Source organism: Chamaea fasciata, unplaced genomic scaffold (assembly GCF_029207755.1).
Source record: "Chamaea fasciata isolate MVZ Bird 193981 ecotype frontalis unplaced genomic scaffold, bChaFas1.0.hap1 SCAF_24, whole genome shotgun sequence".
Lineage (NCBI taxonomy): Eukaryota > Metazoa > Chordata > Aves > Passeriformes > Sylviidae > Chamaea > Chamaea fasciata.
This window is the reverse complement of record NW_027094109.1, coordinates 5,395,032-5,417,274: the sequence shown is the minus strand read 5'-3', so window position 1 is coordinate 5,417,274 and position 22,243 is coordinate 5,395,032. Positions and strand designations below refer to the sequence as shown.

Sequence of the window (22,243 nt, the reverse complement as noted above, 5' to 3'; positions counted from 1 at the left end):
ATCTTGTTATAACATCTATTCGTACAGGATAACACGGAGTAGTTTTTTTAGTAGTAGCGGTAGTAGTAATAATAATAACAATAGTAGCAACAACGACAATTAATAATAATAATAATAATAATAATAATAATAATAATAATATATCCAGGACATCTTCTTCCCCTAAACAGAATCTGAGCATTTAGACCAAGGGAAGTAAAAAACCAGCATTTGACCCAAGCAGACAGACTTGGTTCAGCACTTTAATCAACTTTGAGGAGGGGAAGTGCTTAATAGGAACCAACTTAAAGCTGAAATACGGAGGAAGGAAAAAAAAAAAAGAGGCTTTTATGGCCAAAATGAAGACGTCACTCCTGAAAGTACCTTTTGAAATCTTGTTTTCCAGGTTATTTCTCCCATCACTGCACTTATCAGCTCTAATATTTCAGTGCTACTCCCTCCAATTGAGGAATTAAATTGTATTAATTCAGATATGTGGTTCTGAAACTTCAGCTCATTTATCTCTGCTTCGTGTCCTGGGAATTACAGCAGAGGGAAAGAAAAGCCTTAATAGGATCCAGACATCTTACTCCTGGATTTTATTCTCCTGACAAACATCCGGCCAGGCCTGGCCAAACCTTTATAAATCAGTGAATCTCCAGTTCACTGCTGATAATAATCAAAATCCCCGAATGGAAATCTTCCTTTATTGCTCAAATCCAGTTTCTGAGAGCTCTTTAGGGAGCACAGCAGCCAGTTTGATAACTTGGTTATGAGCTGAGTTTCAAAAACTTGGAGACAGCAATGGAAAAAAAATTAAAAAATAAAAAATAACAATGGCCTTTTGTATGAAAGTGAGAAATTTAGAGTCACGGCCTCATTTCTCGTGGTTTTGAGATAGAAAATTGTCCTTAAAAACCTTTTTTAGCTCAATTAAACTTCATTTACCTCCTGTGCCTGGCTTGGAATTTCAGAGTTCCCCAACCTGCAGGATCCTCTTTGCTTAAGGATTTTGTTGGATAAATCCACATTTTCTCCCCAGGTTTATACAATTTCCAGGGTTTGATCATGTCTGAATCAAATCTGAAATCTGGATTCGAACACTAAGCTGACAATAACCTGAACATTATTCTTATTCTGTCCACTGCATTAATTTGAATTTTCTCAGACTTAGGGGATGCTTTTGGGATATCCTGTATTTGTGTAAAGCCATTTACTCCTTGAAATGAATCTTCGTGGCTGCCTGCTGCCCAAAGCTGCAAATCCTGGCTTTCATCTCTGCTTGGAAAACCCCTCCACACCCATCAAACCCAACCTTCCACTGAATTAAAAATAAATAAATAAATGAATAAAAAGAATAGGAGCCTCAGTGAAGTGTTGCTGCCAGAACTCAGAGCAGACTAATGGATGAGATCCATTTGGGATTATTGATTCCTTTTGGGATTATTGATGGGCAGAGGGGCATTGCTGACTTGCAGGAAAGGCTTGCAGAGCTCAGCAGAATCTCCTGCAGATTTCCCTGCCAGGCTTGGCTCCCAAACCCGGCTTCCCGCTGAAAACGGGGAGTGCTCCACTAAAATTAGAAAAAAAAAAAAAAAAAAGAGGATGATAATTGCAGAGTCAGGCAGAAAACGCAATTTCTGTGTTAGATGGTTTGCCTGGGATCGTTTTATCTGTTGGTGGTGGGGCACACTAATTAACCAGGTCAGTAATTGGGACTCCAGCAGAAGTTCCCATCTTCTTTCAGGCTGTTTTCACTCCAGTCCAGCTTCTCCAGGGATGGGAAAGAGCTGCCACCACAGGCTTTAATTCCATGTATTCAACATGAATAAATGGAGGGAGACTTGAGAACAGAGGCCTCGGTAAGGCTGAGTCAGAATGGGAGTCAAAACCTGCAAATCTGGAGAAGAAAAACCTCCCAAATCCGTTTTATCCTCACGTTTTTTAGTGGGAACGAGCTGTAGATGAGCAGGAAAATCGGCTTGGCGGGAACCCAGCGCTTGTTTTATTTCACTGAGCTGCCTGTTGATGCTTCTGAGAACTCCTGTGGGTCTGATTCCCGCCCCCAAATTCCTGCTCCTGGCCTTGCAGACCTTTTTACCTGGCTGTGTGGTTAGTGATTGTTGCTTTGGGCAATCAGCTAACTACACTGCCTGGCAACCAGGCTGAGGACAGAGCCCTTCACCCCGACTTCTTCTTTCAAAAACAAGCCATTATTCATTATTTTCCCCGATTAAAACTCTCAGTTGAGCTAAGCGGTCAGAGAAAAAAAAAAAAAAATTATCCCTCCAGTGAATTTAATATTTAATCATTGCTCGAAAGTCCCTTCACTCACCTTGCTGAATAAAACATGGAAAACAAATGAGAATTATTGATATATAAGCAGATAAGCTGCTTATAGAGTTATTGATATTGGCAGAGAAGCTGAAGGATGCAACCTAAAAAAAAATTCAACCGAAAATAGAAGTCCAGTCTTTGTGTATTAAAAATTAAGTGTACAGTAAAGTAATCATTTAAATAACAGACAGGATGCTTGGCCCAGGAAAATTCCTGAGGATTTTAGCACCAGCTTCAAGAAATCCAAGATTTCACTTTCACATTACCAACGTGTAGCACACGCTGCTGTGGGCAGGCAAAATCCTGGGAACGAGGCTGCAAATAAATCCCATCACTGATGATTTTGCAGCAGGAATAAGGAAGTTCCCAGGCCGAGGTTGGAGCAGGGAATTCTGTGCCTCGTTTTGATGGCAGCGGAGTTAGTGATTGTGGAGTTGTGGATACAATCAGCTAACTACACTGCCTGCAAACCAAGGACTTCTCCTGGAGTCAGCGAACTCAAACCTGGAAGGAAAGAAAGAACTTCCAATAATTATATTCACATCCTCCGTCTCCTCAAGTGCCCTTAAAATAATAAAGAATTGGCAAAAATGGAAAACATTAGTCATATCACCCTTATTCTGCTAAATTCCAAATATTTTTATTATTTATATTTATATTTACATGTCTATTTATATTTACATGTCTATTTATATTTATATTTACACGTGTATTTACATTTGTATTTATATTTATATTCATATTTATATCTATGTCTATATCCATATTTCTATTTGTATTTGTATTCATATTCATGTAGTTTTAATATATTTCTATATAACATCTCTACCTATATTTAGTATTTACACCACGTTTGAGGAGATCTTACCAACACAAACTGCGGTGAGCACAGCACAAAGATCACTTCAAGAGCGCAAAGGCAAAGCAATGAAAACACTAAAAGAGAAATTATTATGCAGCACCACAGTGGGAAGGGGAGAGAAGGAAATCCTTGGAGTCCTTGCTGTATCCAGAGATGGGAGTGCAAATCCAGCTGGAAATTTGGGCCAAGACAAAACATTCCATGGGAATGTCATGGTGCCTGGTTTGCAGCATCTCGGGTTCCTGCTCATCCCACCTGTCCCTGTGCCCTGCCCGGCTCCGTGCCCTGGACTTTGTGCCATTCCCGTGTGGAGTTTTCCACAATGAAGCACAGCAGGGATGGTGGAATTTCAGCATTTCCCTGAATTTCAAAAATCTTTTTTTTTTCTTTTTTTTTTTTCCCCCTAAAACAAAAATCCAGGAGCCCAGATCGCGCTGTCAGTCAGGTGTCAGAATGCTCCGATTTTTACACTCGCTTGAGGCAGCTAAAAAAAAAAGAACAGATATGTTCTGAGTGCGTGGCAGGAGTTCTCATTAATTATGTCTCGTGCCTGATAGATGTGCAGGCAATTAATAACGTGATAAAGCTGTTTTATATAGATTATCAAGCTGAAAGGGGAATGAGACACGATCTGTGAGCGTGCAAGGAGAAGTTTTTCTGCAAATAAAACAATTTTTCTGAAAACACCTTCAGGAATTCAGGACTTACCCTCGAGCAGCTTACCTTGGAATAATCCCGATGAGGACAGAGTTTGGACAGAAATGAATTCACGGAAAGGGGGAAAGATGGAAAAATAAGTGGATTCTTCCCTCCTCCTGTCCCGTGGAGCTTTTCCCTGGCGGAATTCCCCTGGGGTTGCTCTTCCCATCTTTGCCATCTTTCCCCCTGGGGCTCCTGGCTCGGAGTGTCCGTGGGTCAGCCCGTGGCTGGAGCTTTGTGTACCCGTTGTCACCATGGCCACCCTGCCAGGGGGACCTGGGGACAGCGCAGGTGGCCCCGGCCCCGGGAGCTTTTGTGTGGCGAGGAGAGGTTTCCATGGGCAAGAAGTCAACACGGGGAACACGCCCCGAGGTTGGAATTTCCACCCAAACGGCTCCAGAGGAGGGTGAGGTGGAGCTGGTGGCACTGCTCATGTCCCTGGGGTTCCAGGCTGCTTTAATTCCCCCCAGGAATGGCCCAAAGGCAGAGGAGTGTCCTGTGCTGGGCCAGCTCATCTTCACCTCCTGCACCTCTGCCCCCGGGTTTTGGTAATTTCTCTCTGTTTGCCCTTGATCTGCTCAGCTCTGAAAATCCTGGCACACAAACAGAGCAAGAAAACTCAGAAAATTTAAGAGTTATTTAAAGAGCAACAGCTCTTAGACTGCGTGAAATGAACCCAGGGTAGCTTTGCAGTCTTTGTTGTTTAATTTTAGGACGTCCCGGATCAGCACCACTGAGGGTTTTTTAGGTAAATTTAGGTTTATTACTTAAACCACGAAATCTTAAATTAAGTTCTAGCAATATGGAGTACTCAAACCTTTAAAATTTTTGATCACAATCAGCTCCTGGTTCGCTCCAGCCCCAAAATAATTATTTTTACAGAGTCTGCATGGTTTAAGTTTGGCTTAAGGTTTGGTTTAAGGTGAATAAGTTTGTAACCCCCAGGAGCGAGGTTCCTTCTGCCCTCTGACTTGGTGGTGCATGGAACTGGTGTTTCTTCATGTGGCCAGGACAGTGACCAAACAAATTCAAGCTGCTTTTCCCTCAGGAGATTGCCACCCGTATGGAAACCACCCAGACTTTGTGATTTTTGCATCAGTATCTCCAAACTGCAGCTGCTTACCTGGAGGAGCTGCCCGCCATCCATCACCCACAAAGATCAAGCGGCCGGAGAGGGGAGATTGCCGCTGGCAATCCGAGCTGCACCTGGTTTCTTTATTTCCGTTTTTCCATTTTAAAGCAGGATAATGTCTCCCCCCCCCCCCAAAAAAAAGGGTCCTGCAGGGGTGGCAGCCGGCAGGGTGTGTTTGGGGGAGCTGTGTTTGCTCCAGGTTGGGGCTGCAGTTACTACAGAAACTGTGCCTGGCTCTGTCCCTCCGTGGCTCAAGCCCAGGCTTGCCTGCTGACCCAGGGGACACCTCATTTAATCTGGGTAGGAATGCTGGAGCTGAGGGCCTGATTTCAATCCCACTGAAGGCTTTGGACGCAATTCCCCTGCTTTCAGGGAGTTCTGGATCATCCCGTGGATATCCAGGCACTGATTTTTAGTGGTTTGGCTTTTTTTTTTTTTTTCCCTGTTCCTAATAAGGATTAAACCAGCATCGTTTTACAAACGGCACAAATATCTCCTCATTCGTCTCCTCGCAGTCAGAACTCTTGGCTGTCCATCCTGGCTTTTGCTAAATCTGCTGGGATGAAGCCGATTTTTGTTTTGGGTGCAGCTGGGGATGGGTGGGAGCACAGTTTGCCGGCTGCTCTTTAAAGCATCTCTCTCTCTTTGGCACGGGCTGGGCCAGTTTTGGTTCAGACTTTTTCCTCCTCAGCAGTTATTACCCAAACAGGGCACCCAGGGCTGGTTTTTCTTCCACTGGGAAGGGTTTGAGCCTAATGAATCTCCCTAATTAAGGGAGCCGATTTTTCTTGCCGCTGCCATGGGGTGCCAAAATCACCCTCTGCTGTTCTGCTTTCTGTGACATTGACGGGACAAAATGCCTGATGATGTTAAAAATACCAGGTTAAAAAAGCTCTCGGAACTTCTGTATCAACCACAGTTCGAACAATCAGAGCCAGCAAGGGAATCCACTCAGCCCAGAGAAGGACGTTTTTAAAGGAAGTTTAATCTCCAGAATAAAACTCAGCCCCCAGGCGTGAGGAGCCAGTTTGGCTGTCCAAGAACGCTCCAGAGCTAATTCTGGATGCAGACAGAGTCAGAACCTTCCCCGACTGCACAGACGGAGGCCAGAAAATGCCGGGAGGAAATTCTTCCCAGCAGCGATTTCCTGTCTTTCCAGCATTCCCCAAAAACCCCCAGAGCAGGCTGGCCCTGCCCTCCTTTTCTCCACGAAAAAGGAAGGAATTACTCAGGGGCTTTGCCGGGAACAGAATCCTCATGTGTCATCCCAGGATGGGGGGAACCCTTGTGGTGACAACACTGGGGACTCTGTGCCAGAGGAAAAATCAGAATCAAGCAGTTTTCTAAGTAAGGAACACCAAAGGTGAAGGTTTCAGGTGGAAAGAAGCAGTCCAGCACAATTCGGATCATTAATTAATAAGCCTGGTGCTGTTTTCCCGGTGGTGAATATTAAGTATTCTGCGGGGATGGACGGGGTGGACTGATGGACACAGCAGAGTTCAGAGTGGAATCAAATCACCCTAAAAGGAGGAGCTGGTGTTGGAATAAAGCCAAGGAGATTGGGAATATCTTTGGAATGGGTTGTTAATTAATCCATCACACACCTGCAGCCCCTGCACACCTGAATGTTCTCACATCCCTCAGCTCCACATGGTTCCTGTCCCATAAAAAGCCTGACCAATGCCTGCCAGGGAAAGAGGGAGGGGGCCTTTGGCTGTGGGGGTTTGCCCTGGGTCCATGATCCTGTGCTGTTTTATCTCTTTTCTTGGTGCTTCTTTAAGGTGTTTGTGGGGTTTGTCACAAGTTTTTACTGCTGTGAAAAGGTGATATTTTTGAGTTTTTTTTTTTTTTTTAGATAAAAAATAAGATAAAATTTAAGATTGAAGAAAATTACATGATTTTTTTGATTTACAGATCAAAAGCTGTACATTTGTCAGGTCTGCTGCTTGTAATACATTTGTGGCAAATAAGAACTATGATATTTAAGGCTCTTTTTAAAATATTCCCTCTTAACTTGCTTAGTGCTGGTGCCTTCTAGTAATGCATTAAACTGGTTTTAATATCCCAAACTAAATTTAATCTGCTCTTTGGCACTCAGGCTGATCCAGGCTCTGGCTTGGGCAGGTTTTGCAGCATCAGTTCTTGGAAGCTGATGGTGCCTTAATGTTATTAAATCTCTCCGGTGTGGTGTTCCCCCTGTGCTCCAGCAGCTCCTCTGCTGTGATTTAGGATGAAGGATGAAATTGCTGCCACGGTTTTCTTCATCACGAAGCTGGTGAAGAGGGAGGACAAGCTGAGCAAGCACAAAATGGAGAAGTTTGCAGCCAGGCTGACCACGATCCTGTTTGAGAAGTACAAAAATCACTGGTACCTGGACAATCCCTCCCGAGGCCAAGCCTTCAGGTGAGAGGGGAGGGATGTGGAGCCTTGGGCTGATGTCCGAGGAGCAGCTTCTGGAGGCCTTAAAGTGAAATCAATAATGCAAAGGGAACCATCAGCATACCCCTGAAGCTGGAAGGAAGCTTATTAATTGGTGGAACTTATTAATTGTGTTATTAATGGGTGAAAATTGTTAACTTTATTATTAATTGGTGGAAGTTCTGGGGGTTTTGTTACCTTTAAATGTGTGATCAGAGACCTGAGGTGGAAATCTCAAGACAAGTGTGTCAGGCAGCCTCTGACTGCCAGGATGCAGAATTCAAGTGGCCTTAAAGTGGTTTTTTTGGGATGGTTGTGCTTTAAACGCTCAAAGCCGCAATTTGCCTCATGAGCTGTTGCTGAGAATGATAATCCAAGCCCCGCTGGAGCTGCTAAATCAGCTTGTGAGGCTGAATTCTGCTCGGGGCTCGAAGTGAGAACCTGAATCAACAGCTCACAAGCGCTGAGGCAATAAACAGAGATTTTGGGTGCGCTCTGCACGAGCAGAACCCGCAAAGCTGCGGAGAAATCCCAACTCCAGCTGCTCTTTGCTGCTCCCCAGGTGCATCAGGATCAACCAGCACCATGCCCGGGATCCCCTGCTGGAGCAGGCGTGCGTGGAGAGCGACGTGGACTTCGACACGCTGGGCTTGCCCAAGGAGATGACGCTGTGGGTGGATCCCTTCGAGGTGTGCTGCAGGTGAGCCTCGGAGGGGGCTGATAACCCCCCCCCAGTGCTGGGTGTTTGGTCACCCTGACCCTCAGCACCCGAGGGTTTGGTGGCTTTTGGTGCGAGGCGGCTCCTGGCGGAGCAGCAGCACCCACGGCAGGCGTTGCAGGTACGGCGAGAGGAGCCGGCCCTTCACCGTGGCACGCTTTGGTGGGCAGGAGAACCCCGAGCTGCCCCAGCAGATCAGCCTGGCCGTGGGCAGGGCAGCCCTGGACTATCATTCGGGCACCTCCTCGGATGAGGAGAGCTTCAGCAGGGAGCCCAGAGCCATCCCCACCGTCAGCAACCCCAACAGCGTCTACCAGGTGAGCCAGAGCTCGGGGGGAACCCCAGAATCTCGCTCTAAAATCCCTCAGGAGAGGTTCTGGCAGGTGGGAACTGAGGTTCTCACTGCTCTTGCAGTGACAGGGTGAGAGGGAAGAGCCTCGAGCTGCTTCAGGGGAGGTTCAGGTTTGATTTCTCCCCTGGAAGGGTTTTCCAGCCCCGTGAGAATGTGTGCAGTCTGTTTTTAAATGCCCAACTTTCCCGTTTTATGAAACAAAGCTGAAAAAGCTGTGGACCTATTTCTTATGAGCTAATTCTCATGATACGGCTCCTTATACTTGTTTGAACACCAGTATATTAACTACTTGAAGACCTCAGCAGTTGTTTCCGCCATGTGGTGACCACTCCAACGGTGTCACCGTCCCTGGAGGGGTTTGAACGATGTGGCACTTGGGGACACGGCTCAGGGAACAGCTGGGCTGCTTCTTGAAAACCTTTTCCCCAAGCTCAGCGCTGCTGTGGGTGGGATGGAGCTTTGGCGGGAGGGGGACGTGGTGGAACCGGCGATGTGCTGACCTGCTCCCCGGCGCATTTTTTTTTTTTTTTTTTACCATGGTTTCCCTTTCTGCTGCCCAGTTTGGTGACTTCTGCAAGGCTCCCCCCCAGGCCTGGTGGCCGTTCCTGCACAGGAAGCCCCACGTGGCCGAGGGCCCCCACTTTGGCCAGCACAGGGGCTACAGGATCTACAAGCCCACGGCCGCTTTCGCTGGCCCACGAGTGGACAGGTACCACTGGATCAACACCAAGAGGTAGAGCCGGGGCTCCTCCTGGCCTTTTTGGAGCCCTGATTTTTGTGGTGGGGGTGAAGGCTGGCACTGCAAACCCACATAAAAACAGCACTTCTTGTCCAATCCCTGTCTCTGACTCTATATTTATGGATATTTTGGGGGTTTTTTTTTGGGGGGTGGGTGTTTATCCGAGATTTTTAAGTGTTTTTAAGTGATGTTAACATAAGACTGAAGATGGAATGTGAGACTCTCCTTGTGAGTTAAAAAGGAAATGCGTAAATCAATAAATCTGCTGATGTGTTTTTATCGAAGCCAGCTGCTGGTGGTGCCTTGAAGGGTGTTCAGGAGCTTTTTTTTTTGGTGCAAACACCAGCATGTGAAGGAAGATAAAAACACCCCCAAAGCTGCTTTAAAAGACACTTTCCTTCCCTCTGGCAAAGGTGTGAGGAGTCAAGACCTAAAAATCACCCGCAGAAATGTCCGGGGTGTTTAGTGACTCACAAAAATATTTAATTTGTGCTGTGCTCCCATGAGTTCTCTACTGCTGGAGGGGGTAAAAAAAAAGAATCTTGAGTGACTTTGCTCTTCCCTCACTTGCTTTTTATCTGCGCTGGAGGCTGGGCTGGTGCTTCACGGTTTGGGAAATATTGAATATTTCATGTTTTGGGCTTTGCCTCTGGAATTTGGGAGGAGAAGAGCCTGATTCCCCAGGTTTAAGAGCTTTCCTGGGTGGGTGGGTGATAGCACAGAGCTGAAATAAAGTGACTTCAGTGGTGGAAAACAATATTTCTCGCACTTGAAGTGTAATTGCACAGACATAATTAACCCAAGTAACTGTATCTGCGGCTTTTGCTGTGTCATAACAATCGGAAAAACTGCAACCCTCAGCTGCAGAGGCCTCAGAACACCTCGTGGAGAGATGCATTAGTTTAAAGAATCATTTATTTAGCACGAGGAATGGAGTGGTTCTATATTCTGCTCCTGTTCCTGGAAACTCCGAGCCCGGCCTTTCGCAGCAATGTTTCTCCTCAGCACTCGGAGGTGGCCAGAAACGTCAATTCCTGCGGCCAAAGTCTTGTCACTTCAACTGCTGCACTGCTTCTCCTCCTGATTTAACGAGCCTTTGGGATGGAGAGGGGAATTGTGCATTGGAATGAAAGCAAAAATGGAGAAGTTACTTTGGGTTGAAGCCAAATGTGGAGAGGCAGGAACCAAACCACGGAGTTTTGGAGCATCACAACTCTCTGGCCTGGGCTATTTCCTCCTCTAACGCATTTATTTGTTTGACCAAACTCTCCTTCTCCAAAGTGGTTATTTCGAGGTAATAAGAGAGCAGATCTTCGTTGCCCTCAGTGCTCAGAAAGTGCTGCTCGTCCTCTAAAATCTGCACCAGCTCCTCAGTCAACGCATCCACTTTGTCCTCCAGTTCTGAAAGGGATGAGGAATTGGGAGTTTCTTCTTCCAGGCTAAAAAAAAAACCCAGGGAAATGTTTAAATTGAGAGAGAAGAAATGCCAGAATTAAAGTTCTGTCTTTACAGGAGCGAACCAGAAAGACAAATTTCACTGTATAAGGTAGTGAAAGAATAACTTCAGGTAGGAAATGCTTGAAAATTCGGCTCACTGTGGCCTCTGTCCAAGGCTGTCCCTTCCCCTGCTGCTCAGGGGGTGAAGGAAATTCTCTTTTTTCTTCACCAGCCACCTGGTGTTGAGTGAATCCTCAGATTTCACACGGAGCAAGAGGCTCTTTGTGGAGACAGAAGTGGAGAGAGCAGAGAAATGTCAGTTTTAAAAGCCTTTCTGTAGATTTTTAAAATGCATTTTCATGCTCTTGCTGTTTATGCTGAGCTGATGGTTTACATGAAGCTAAATAATTGATTTTAATAATTCAATCATTTAATTTATTTAAGCCTTCCTGCTTAATCAGAGTAATCTGGAACCAGTTGGGTTTTATAAACCGCATCACCGCCTCTCTAAAAAACTAAAAAAAATTGGGGATGGTGAACATTTTCAGCCAGGTCTGGTGATTTTTTTTTTTTTTCTTGTTACCTTCTCAAAGGCTTCCATGTCTGTGAGGCTTTTCACTCTCACTTCAAAGAGTTGGGAGATGAGGTCGAGTTCCTCTGTGGAAACTGGTTCCTCCTTGAGCAGCACCTGATTTATCCCCTGGGATTTGTCCCCCTGGGCGGCTGCTGAGAGCTGCAGCCTGAGGCACAACATCTCGCTCAGACAGGCCTTCAGAGCCTAGAGAAATAATAATAAAAAACCTAATTTATGAGAGGTTTTGAGGCCCTGCATCACATCAAGGGGTCGGGGAGGAAAATTCCAATTCCTGCTTGATTTTTCCGATGAGTTTCTCCGTGTTCTGAGCCAGAGCTGTGATGTTGAAAGAGGTTTTTTCGGTTGGGTTTTCCCATTTACTGCCCAGGTGAGGGGTAGGACGGAGTTGTCTTGGTTTCATTTTCTTAGTGCTGGCAGCATTAACTCTTCGCTTTTAAAATCAGGGACTTTTGAACGGAAATGAGTTTACTGTGATTGTGTTGAGAAAATACTGGGGCGTTTTGGAAAATGCTGGGGTATTTTTTTTTGGAAAATACTGGAGGTTGGGTTTGTTTGTTTTTACGTACTGGAGTATTTTGGGGGGGAAATACTGGAGGGTTTTTTTTTTTTAAATACTGGAGTATTTTTTTTTTTTTGGAAAATCCTGGTGTACCTGGTGGAAAAGGCTCCTGAAGAGGGGGTTGGAGTCGTGGCTGAGGTCCCCAGCAGCGACATGAGCCCAGCAGTGCACCAGGAGCAGCAGGAATCCTCCCCCAGAGCCCAGGCAATCCCTCAGGATGAAAAGTTTCCTCTTGGAATCCTGAGGAGAAAAAAAAAAATAAAAATATTGAATATTCTCAGCTGGGACAAGGGCACAGCAGGGATTGGCTCAGCTGACGGAAATCTTTCCGTTTTTCCCAATTTCAGGTGAGTGCAAGGGTTCAAACTTGATGGAAATAACAATATTTTGTGGGTGTGGGGTGGGCAAACCTGGTAAAAGAAAGAATTCCTGAAGGGATTTCCCGGGGCAGGGCTCGGCGGGAGGCTGGAGGCAACACCCAGCGCCAGTTCCGGGGCCTGCAGAGAGAAGGGAGAATAAAATGCTCCGTAAGAACTTGGAGCTCATCAGGGATTAATGGGATTTAAGTTCATTTAAAAGCCAGCTCTGATTTGCACTGGGTGCACAGAGCCAAAAAAAAAAAATCCGAGTGGGAATGGAGATGGTTTGAAAAACCTTAGGGGTTCCTCTTGCCAGTTGTTTCATTAAATAAATGAAATTGTTCTCCGGGCCTGGAGTACTGGGTGGGGTCACTACAATTTATTTTAAAAAATACTTGGAATCATTAATTAAATAGATTTAAGTTATTACGTTGCTCATTAAAACATTGCAATATTAATTAAATATTTAATAACTGATTAGAATTGTTTTACAAATTATTTTATGCACATATGGTTTTTTAAATATATTTTTAATGCTGCACAGAACAGCCTGCAGAGTTTACCCAGAGCTGTGCTGAGAACCGTGCAGAGGGAATGACAGAATCCTTATTCCGAGTTATAAAGGGAATGAATTTTATCACAAAATGACGCAGCAGGCAGGGATCAATTCCTCATTTCCTGACTGCCGTGGTCAAGAAACAACAAATGTGAGAGAAGCAACGGATGTGCATCTTGTGGAGTTGAAAACAATTCAGAGCTGCTGCTGTGGAGAAAACAGGAGTGGAATTGAATTCCTGCTGCTTGCACACTGGACGTTCTCTAATTGGTTTTATCTTGATTTTAATTCTAATTGATTTTTAACTTTGCAGCCTGTTGGCTGAGGAGTATTTGGGGGTAAATTCTGTTGATTTTTTTTTTCAGTATTTTAGACTTACTTTAATGTGAAACGTGAGGAATTTTAGGATGGAGAGGCCGTACTGGAACACCACGAACTCCCTGGGAGAAAGGGCGGCAGGATCCACTGCTCTCAGCTCTCCTCCCTCATCAGTCATTCCTGCTGCAAGAACAGCACAATTCAATTAGATCCCTTAATCTCATTTGCGTTCTTTTCTGCCCAAGAGCTAACACCGCAACACAACTGGATAAAACGCTGCATTTCTCGTCTTTATTTTAATATTTTTCAAAGCAAAGTGAATCCCTGTTGATGGATTGGGAATGATTATGAGGATAACGAAGGAAATGTCCAAAACTTGACTTTTTCCTGGAGAAATTTCTCATAATCAAGGTCTGGAAAAGTGGCATTAGAGCTGAGCAGCAAATTCAGATGATTTGGGTGCTGAGTGCTTCTCCTTCACTGAGAGAATAAATGAGGTGTTTGTGCAGCAAAATTTAATCGTGATCAACAGGATGGAGCAGGAATCTTCCAGCTCCACCCAATTCTGGCTGTTCTGTGAGGAGGAAAAAGGTTAAATTTTACTTTTTTCCAGCTTTGGGCTCTGTCCCAGCCCAGCTGCCTCGGCGTGGCTTCGGAGCTCATCGTTCACCTCCCTCAGGAGGCCGAGGAGAAAAGAGGAGCTTTTACATCTCCTTCCGTCCCCTGTGGAGAGAAACACAGCAATTGTTGTTTTCTCAAACCGTCCGCCTCTCACCGTGTTTTCTGAGCAAAGGTTTCTCGCGTTTTTGTAGGTGAAACTGTGGCGGGAAAAGAAAGAAGAATCAAAGTGATTTTAATTTTTTTTACCGTGCAGAGGAGGTGCTGTGAGCTGAGGGCTCAGCAGGGTGACCCTGGAGGCCAGCAGGTGCTCTGCCTGCTTCAGCACCTTGATACCTGCGAGAAAAAATGAAATGACAGGTGTTAATCTGGCATAATTCCAGAGGGATTTGTGCCCACCCCTTTTCCCGTGAGCTGATTTTGACTCTGCTACACAGGCCTCGGTTTAAAAATGAGTTATTGGGATCAAAAGGTGCGATTTTTGACTGAGTATCTAATTTCTGGAAGAGGTTCAGCCATGTTAGGAGTGTGCTGGAATCTCTGCCCCGTCCGTTTCCATCAGGGACCCCCAGGTCGTGCATCAAAATTAATATCAAAAATTAATATCAATATCGGTAATTAATTCCATCTCAGTGAAATTCCTCGATTTACTCTTGGTCAGGAACAGGGGGAGCTGATCCTCAGCCTTTGGAATTTGGGAGTTCTGGCTGCAGCGTGATGGGCCGTGGCTCTCCTGCTGCATTTCCCCTTTTTTATCTCCTCCTAATTCCATTCTCCATTTCTGCAGCTCCAGCTGGAAATCCTTCTCCAAGGAAGATTTTCTCTCAGTGCAATCCTTCACCAGGCTCTGCAAGGAAAAGGGACAGGGATGAAACTATGCCTGGAAAATCCTGGGGAATTCCTCAGCCTCTCTGAGGATGAGTTCTCTGTGGTGGATGAGGCAGGTCCAGAGCACCAGACCTCACAATCAGTTAAAAAAACCCCTCAAAACCCCCTGAACTCATCATTTTGGGCATAACCCCCTTTTGAAAACTCTTCTTCTCCTCTCCCTTTCCAATTTCTTCAATTATGACATTCCTGGTCTTTATTTTCAGCATTTGTATTTTCATCATTCAGGACTGCAGCGCTCATGGTCTTATTAACATTATCCCATTAATTTTTTTGTCCTCTGCATATTCAATTGAAAAACCACTTTTGGGATTTGCTCTTTTCTAACCTGAAATGGATCGAAACTCCTTGAAATCTTCTCAGGTTTTTTCTTCTCCAGGAAGTGCTTCAGCTGTTCCTTCAGCTCTCTCATTTTCTGCTCCCTGAAGTTTTTCACTCCGTTGCTTGTGACGTTTGCATCATCCACAAACTGTAAATGGAAAAAAAAAAAAAAAAGATCCAACCCCAAAGATCCTGGGAATTTTGATACTTGGAGAACAAATTCCTCTGCACAGAAAGAACAGCAACCATTCATTCTTTTCTGAATAAGAGTGCAAAATAATATATTTTGAATTTTTTTACCTTCTCCTGGCTGCAGCCTTTTAAGCTTCTGATTATTTCCTTGAAGTGGGTCTCTCTCAGCTGTAATAATCTCACAGCTTGTATAAATTCCAGCACTAAAGAGAAATGTTCTGTGTCGTCCTTCAGGAGCTGCAGGATCTCCCTGCTGTCATCATCCACTGAGAAACCCTGGAAGGTAAATTGGTCGTGAAATGTCCACATTGAAGCACGAAATTGGTCGTGTGAAATGTCACCTGGGATATCTAAATGTCCTCTGGTGAATTGAATTTCTACACAATGGGGTGAGGACAGGTGTAAGAGCCAGAGTTTTGAAAATACAATTATTTAAAAAAAAAAAAAAGCAGTGGAAATTTGGTGAAAACACCTTGAAGTTCTTAATTTTTGTTGTTCACAAACACCCAAATAACAAACCCACAGCTGCTAAAGAGAAATTTAAGATTCTCAAAGTTGCCTTACATAAATTTATGCTAAAAGTGGACGTGAAGTGTCTGATTTTTAGTAGAAAATCCTTTTTGGCATGAAAAAAAAATATAATTTATTTTTTTCTGGAGCTAGCTTCCTTTCTAGAAACGTTTCTCTAAACAGACACAATTCCCAAGACTTCATAAAGTTTTGCAGCAGCACGCTCCAGGTTCTAACCCAAACTGAGAGGGTTTTGGACCAAAAAAAAAAAGAAAAAAGAGAATTTTACTTCCAGCCCGAGGTGCTCCAGGCCTGTGCCCTCCTTGTGGGATTTCAGGGCAGCGTTCCTGAGCCTGTGGCAATCCTGGAGCAGAGTCACCCTTTGCCTCAGGTGTCTCTGGGAGAGGAGGGAATAGGCCACAAAATCCCCAAATTTCTGTCCTTCCGCCTCCTGCATCGCTTCTGTTTCTTTGGCCTTTAGCTGGGGAGGAAACAAAGATTTACAGCCTTGGGGAAAGCGTGGAGATGTCACAATTCTGAAAGGACAAAGCCAAAGGGGGTGAAAATAAACCACCCTAAAAGAACAGAATCCATCCACTTCCAAAAAGACTTTTTAATTATTATTTTTCTTTTTTTTCCTCCTTGACAGCACAAGTTAAAGAGCCGGGAATGCCACAGAACATCCCCGAAACAACCAAGGTTTTTACTGCTTGTGGCTGCTCAGAAACGTTTCAGCCGAGGCACCTTGTCCTCTGTGCGGGTTTGGAGCTCCAGCCTGAACTGCGCCTGCATCTTCCTCAGCTCGGCCTCGGCCTCTGCGCTTAACCCGCGCAGCAAATTCCCCTCCAGATGGTGCTCCCGGAGGAATTGCGCTGCCCTGGCTGCCTGATGCTGCTCGCTGCTCTCTGCGACTCCTTGAGCCACTTCCTCACCTGGATTTTGGCAGCTGAACCTGCTCAGGATCCTGCTGGCACCCTCTGGGCAAGCCCCAGCCTGGAACAGGTGAGCAGAGGGAGAAAATTATTATTTTTGGGGCATTTTTTTTTGTCACTGTTGTTTTTTTTTTTTCTTTTGGGTTTGGTCTTTTGGGGTGTTTTTTTTATTTTGTTTTTTGGGGTTTTTTTGTTGTGGTTTTTTTTTTTTTAAATAGAAATAACTTTTTTTTTCTTTTTCTTTTTTTTTTTTTTCCCTCCCCCCTAGCACTGGGCATAATCACAGGGGTTTGAAGAGCTGGGCTCTGCACGGGAATTTTCTCCGGATTTTTGGGCGTTTTTCCGCTCAGGGTTTTGTGAGGTGCCCTGAGGCTCATGCAGGGAGAAGGGAAAGCACAAAAATCCCAAAATGCCTCCACCTGGAGGTGGCTGTAGAGATCCAGGACTCTGTGCAGGCACCTCTGGCTCAGAGCTTCCAGCTTGACAATCTTCATCGCTGAGACCCAGAGCATCCGAGTGACAGAGTCTGGGCAGGGCTCAACTCCCCAGGGAAATTTCTGTTAAAAAGATTTTTAAAAAGTGGGATTTTCTCCACCTGCAATGAGCTCTGTGGTCAGCAGGAGGAGAGAAGTCCAATTCCCAGGGAGAGCTGGAAAAGTTCAATTTCTGATCATGTTTAAGGTGCTCTGATGACCGTGGAGGTGACAAAAAAAACCCCCAAAAAACGCCTCAGACTCACCTGCTGCTGGCTGAGGTCACGATTTGGGCTTTGCAGGCTGAGCAGACAAAAGGACAACTGCTGGGGAAGCTCATCCAGGAAATGCTGGGGCTGCTTGGGCACCGCCAGCTCCGGGCTGAGGCAGGAATGTTTGATTTCGTCCCGGTGTCTCCGGAGCAGGGCTTGTCCAGCCTGCCTGTGGCGTTCTGAGAGCTCTTCCAGGAGGGAATCCAGGCTGCCAGCCCTGCTCTCCGGCCCCTGAAATCATGGGCATCATCACGTCTGCACGGTCAGCAGAACGGAGCTGAGGTGTGAAATGCTCAGCCAGAAATCAAAGATTTCTGGTTTGTTTTAAGTGGGATTTTTAAAACTCTTGGCTCGCTTGAGTGCCGCCGGTAGGAATTTTTAAAAATCCTCGTTTAAGTGCCACCAGTGGGATTTTAAAACTCCTTTTTCGTTTAAGTGCCATCAATGGGCTTAAATACCCAAGAGTTACTGAACTGCTTCTTGTGCCTTATCACAGAGAGGAAAACTGAGTTATTTTCTTTTTTGCTTTACCATAATCAATTTGGGGTTTTTTGGGGGGTTTTTCCCCCCCCCTTCTTTTATTAAAGACTTTTTGCCTGAATTTTTTGAAGCAGCGTGGGAAAGCTGAGCGGAATTGAGACAGGAAAGGGGAAAGCTTTTCCTCTCCTGTGGATGTGAGGTGACACGGTGCCAGCCTTACCCTGTTCCCTTCCTGGCACTCCCTGGGTGCTTGGTAGAAGGAGCAGACCGTGCCCATCTCCTGGGCCAGCAGGGCCAGTTCCAGATGTGCCCACTCCCAGCTGTGCTGCTCCCACAGGAACCTGCAGCCAGATGTGCACAAACAGCCTGAAAACACCTCTGCCTCCCCAAAATCCTCACCATCAGCACGTCCCTCATCCCCGCACACCTGGAGGTCAGGGAACCTGCGGCTTCGGGCAGCAGCAGGTGAGCCCGAGGCGGTTTTGGGGGTTTTTTGTCACCTCTCTGCTGTGCAGGAAGGGATGTCACTCCCCGTGGGTGGCTTTGGCCATTCCATGGAAAAAGATTACTTATCAGAGCACCTTAAACATGCCCAGAAATTCAATTTTTTCCAGCCCTCCCCTGAGAATTGGACTTCTCTGCTCCTGCTGGCCACAGAGCTCTTTTTTTGGTGTAGAAAATCCCACTTTTTATAAGTATCTTTAAGCTGAGCCCACCCCACGCTCTGTAACTTCTGAGCCGCGCGCCACCCCCAAAGATAAACTTCCTGAGGGGAAAAAAACCTGACAAATAATGTATTTTTATGGCCAGAAATTGGGGTATGTTGAGGATTTCTCACCTTGCCTGCATTTCTTGCTGCACCTGGGTGATCCTTGGTGCCGGGGAGGGGAGCAGGGCAGGGGGTGTTGTGGAAGCTGGAGAGATTTCCTGATTTTCTTCACTTTTTAACGCCTCTGTGTGAGCAGCAGAGGCGTTTAAAGTGCTCCTTGAGGAGTAGCCTGGAGAAGAAACAGGAGGGAAATCTGTTTTCTGCAAGAAATTAATAAATTTTTTTTTGAACTTTAACTTTTAGTGAGGGCTGGGAGGGAAAACTGAGTCTTACAGGTGATTTCAGGGCTCGTCCCAGCCTGGGACAAACTTCCACCCGTTTAATTAAGCCCAAGGAGTTCTTCAACAAAATGAGACCAAAATCTGATTTTCAGACGGAGAATCTTCTGGATTTCAAGTTGAAATAATATAAAAATAAAACGAGGGAAGTGGGCAGTGCCTCCCTCTCCTCTCTTACCCGGGCTCTCAGGTGATAAATTGTTTTTTCTGTTTTCCTCCAGCACCCGAAGCACAGACTGGAGCAGTGGGATCAGTTTTTGGGGGATGGACTCCCAGGGATTGTTTGAGATTTCGCTGAGGCCATAAAATCTGGTGGCCTGAGAGTTTTCCAGCGGGGACCCAGGGAAAGGAACCTGGAACGGCACAGGGCAGACAGAGGCTGCTTGGGGTCTGGCAGAAATAGAGTTTTATAAAAGCAAACCTCTTGGCAGTCACTGCCTTCTCTTGGAAAACTTCAGTTACAGATTAATGGCAGATTGCCCAGTGACTCCATCAATGCTGCAGCAACTTCAAATCGCCTTTCCGGTGGTTATTGTCCCAAACTCAGATTTTTCACATCCTCCAAGTTGATGGAAATGTTGCCAATGTGATTTGAACTTTGACTTAATGTTTTTCTCCTGTGAGGTTTTTTTTGTTATTTTGGTCTGACCCCTTGCGGGTTTGGGGTGTTTATGGACAAATTAATTGTTTTGCAGCCTATAAAATATTAAAACGTACTAAAAGTGACGTTTTATGTGGCCATGCCTAAAATTTCGAGAAGAGAATTCAATTTATTATTCCGTGTATCAATTTAATTCACCGTTCTTTGTATAAATCCGATTATTCCATGTATAAATTCCATTTGCCACTGCATGTACAAACTCAGTTTGTTATTCCATGTCCAAATTTCATTTATTCCATTTATCACTGAGCTCTACCTGCTGTTTTGCCCCTGTGCTGCCATCATCATCCTCCTCCTCCCCGTTTCCTGGGATGCTCAAAGCCTTTATCCAAAGGTTTCTCAGCGAGGATATTTCATTCATTACCCTGTGATACAGGGCTTTTACCTCAGGCACAGAATAAAAAAGAAAACAAATAGAAATTAATAAATAAATAAAATTAAAAGCTGATATTAGTGGTGAAGGGATAATTTGGAGCTGGTGAAATTTCCCATTATGTAATTAAATTAAATCCCAAACTGGGGTTGATTTTTGGCGCAAACCCATGGGTGCCAACTTGGCAAAAAATGATGATTTTTCCCACATATTTTATCTGTTTAATCCTTGCTGTGCCCCAGCTCCCTCTGCTGTCTTTAAAACCTCACCTTGAGTTCCCACGGTGCCACAGATGGATTCAGAACTGGGCTAAAAAAACGTTTTCCTACTACTTTCAGTGTCAAAATCCATATATTCACTATAAAATTCACATAACATCCTCATCTAAGTCATTTATTCATCTCTCCTCAGTTTAACCTGCGCCTCTCCGGTGTAAAAAAACCCATTTTTTTTTCCTCATTTTACAGATGCGAAGTTGAAGTCCCTTCCCAAATATCATCAGTTCAGTACCAAGAGCAAAAATTCTAAGAAAAACCAAAATATTTTGCTTTAAGGCCGCTCCTCACTTTTGGGAGATAATTAATAAAATGAGGCCAAATTCATTTATCACATCCTAAACAGATGGAAGTTGAAATAAAGCATCTCCCTCCTTGCCCAGGGTTGCTGAACCAACGGGAACAGCCAAAATCACTCGGTTTTAGGATTTTTTACACGAAAAGCAGTCCCCCAAAAAAGATATTCACCTCTTCCTTGAAATGACCCAGGGTGGTGGTGACAGACTGGGATTGCCTCAGCAGCAGCTCAAAGAAAACTTTGGTGTTAAAAGATTCGAGGTCGATTTGTCCTTCAGCCTCCCAGGCGTCATCCCCTCTCCTCGGGAAACAGCCTGGAACCCAGGATTTATCTGGGGACTTCTGGGGGGCTTTTGGGGGACTTTTTTTGGGGATTTTTGTTGCCTGACCTGTCCCAGCGGCGCTGCAGGAGTTCCCAGGCTGGTGCTGGAGCGAGGGGTGAGTTTTTTCCACGGCAAAAACCTCTGGAATTTTGGAGGAAAACCTGTCCAGGCTGTACTGGAGCTGCCGCCTGCGGAATGCGGGGCTGGGGCTGCCCCTCCGAGCCCAGCCCAGGCCCTGGCACAGGAGCTGAAAAAGAAAAAAAAATCAAGTATATATCTATCTATCTATCTCTATCAATCATATCTATATATATAATATATATCAATATAAAAATAATATATTAAGATTATGTTATATATTATTTATTTTATATATATTATGTTATTAATAATATTTTTCTTATTTTTACATGTCCCATTCATGTGATTCGCTCCCCAACCACCATCCATCATCACGCTGAGAACCTGCTTTCTGATTATTAATAAGCATTAATTTGTTCCGAGCCAGCAGAATTAGTGAAAGCGAGGGGAAGGAAGTGAAATGATCTGCTGGGTGAATAAATCACATTTTCCGTCATTACCTCAGGAGTCTGGTTGCAGGAAAAAAAAAAAAAACTCAATCGTGCTGATCTGAACTTTTGCTCATATTTGATGTTTCCCTGGTGTAAGTTTTGTTTGCTATTTTGCCCAGATCCCTTGCAGTTTTGGGGTGTCACCTCTTGTTTGTGGAAAAATTAATTGTTCAGCCGCCTATAAAAGTAGTGCCAGGAAAAAAATTCATTGCTTTTTTATTGAGAAAACTAATGAATATTTTTGGGGTTATATATAAATATATTGAAGGCCTTTGAGAGGTTTATGAGGCGGGTTTTGATGGGATATTTTTGGGGTTCTATATAAATATACTGAAGGTCTTTGAGAGGTTTATGAGGCGGGTTTTGATGGGATATTTTTGGGGTTCTATATAAATAAATTGGGGTTTTTATGGGATCAGTTCACGGGGATGAGTTTTTACCCCATATATAAAACATAAAACGGGCTTGGGTTACAATTTATTCCGATTTTCAGCCTCAAGGTGGTGCTGACAGGAACACACAAATTGTGAGTTCATCACAGAAAATCTTATTCTAACAGTCCAAAAAAATCAGGAACGCAGAAATTGTGGGTTCATTGTGTAAAATCTTATCATCTCCTCTAAAAAACTGGGATTAATTTGACTTACTGCCAGCGCCAGGGCTGCAGCCAGCAGCAGCAGCAGGCCGGAGATGATGCCGGCGACCGCTGCCCAGTCGGGGCTGAGCAGCAGCTCCTTTTTACTGCCAATTCCCACCTGGACAGCGAACCTGGGAGTGCTGGGGAAGAAGGGACCGTCCTGATAGCACCGTCCTCCTGCTGGCATCACCCTCAGGTACTGCACGACATAATTCCATTGTTAGGATTATTTAAATTCACTTTTTAGTATTT

General features: G+C 44.9%; 1 protein-coding gene and 1 long non-coding RNA gene across 5 annotated transcripts; both read left to right on the top strand.

Annotated features, from left to right (window-relative positions):
- The first annotated feature begins 6,713 nt into the window (after nt 1-6,713).
- Nucleotides 6,714-9,520, top strand: BTG4 (BTG anti-proliferation factor 4). 4 transcript variants are annotated; one of them, XM_066203404.1, is made up of 5 exons: nt 6,714-6,832; nt 7,239-7,412; nt 7,990-8,127; nt 8,267-8,462; nt 9,058-9,520. In XM_066203404.1, the coding sequence occupies exons 1-5, from the start codon at nt 6,747-6,749 to the stop codon at nt 9,232-9,234; spliced, it is 771 nt and encodes a 256-aa protein (XP_066059501.1). In that variant the 5' UTR covers nt 6,714-6,746; the 3' UTR covers nt 9,235-9,520. The 4 variants fall into 4 exon arrangements, with proteins under 4 accessions (XP_066059501.1, XP_066059500.1, XP_066059504.1 ...); XM_066203403.1 differs by having other exon boundaries at nt 8,258-8,462; XM_066203407.1 differs by having other exon boundaries at nt 7,220-7,412; nt 8,258-8,462.
- Nucleotides 9,521-11,318: 1,798 nt separating this feature from the next.
- Nucleotides 11,319-20,385, top strand: LOC136300829 (uncharacterized). Its single transcript, XR_010723744.1, has 4 exons — nt 11,319-12,174; nt 15,314-15,362; nt 16,239-16,591; nt 19,075-20,385. It is a non-coding gene; the product is annotated as an uncharacterized lncRNA (long non-coding RNA).
- Nucleotides 20,386-22,243: the final 1,858 nt, after the last annotated feature.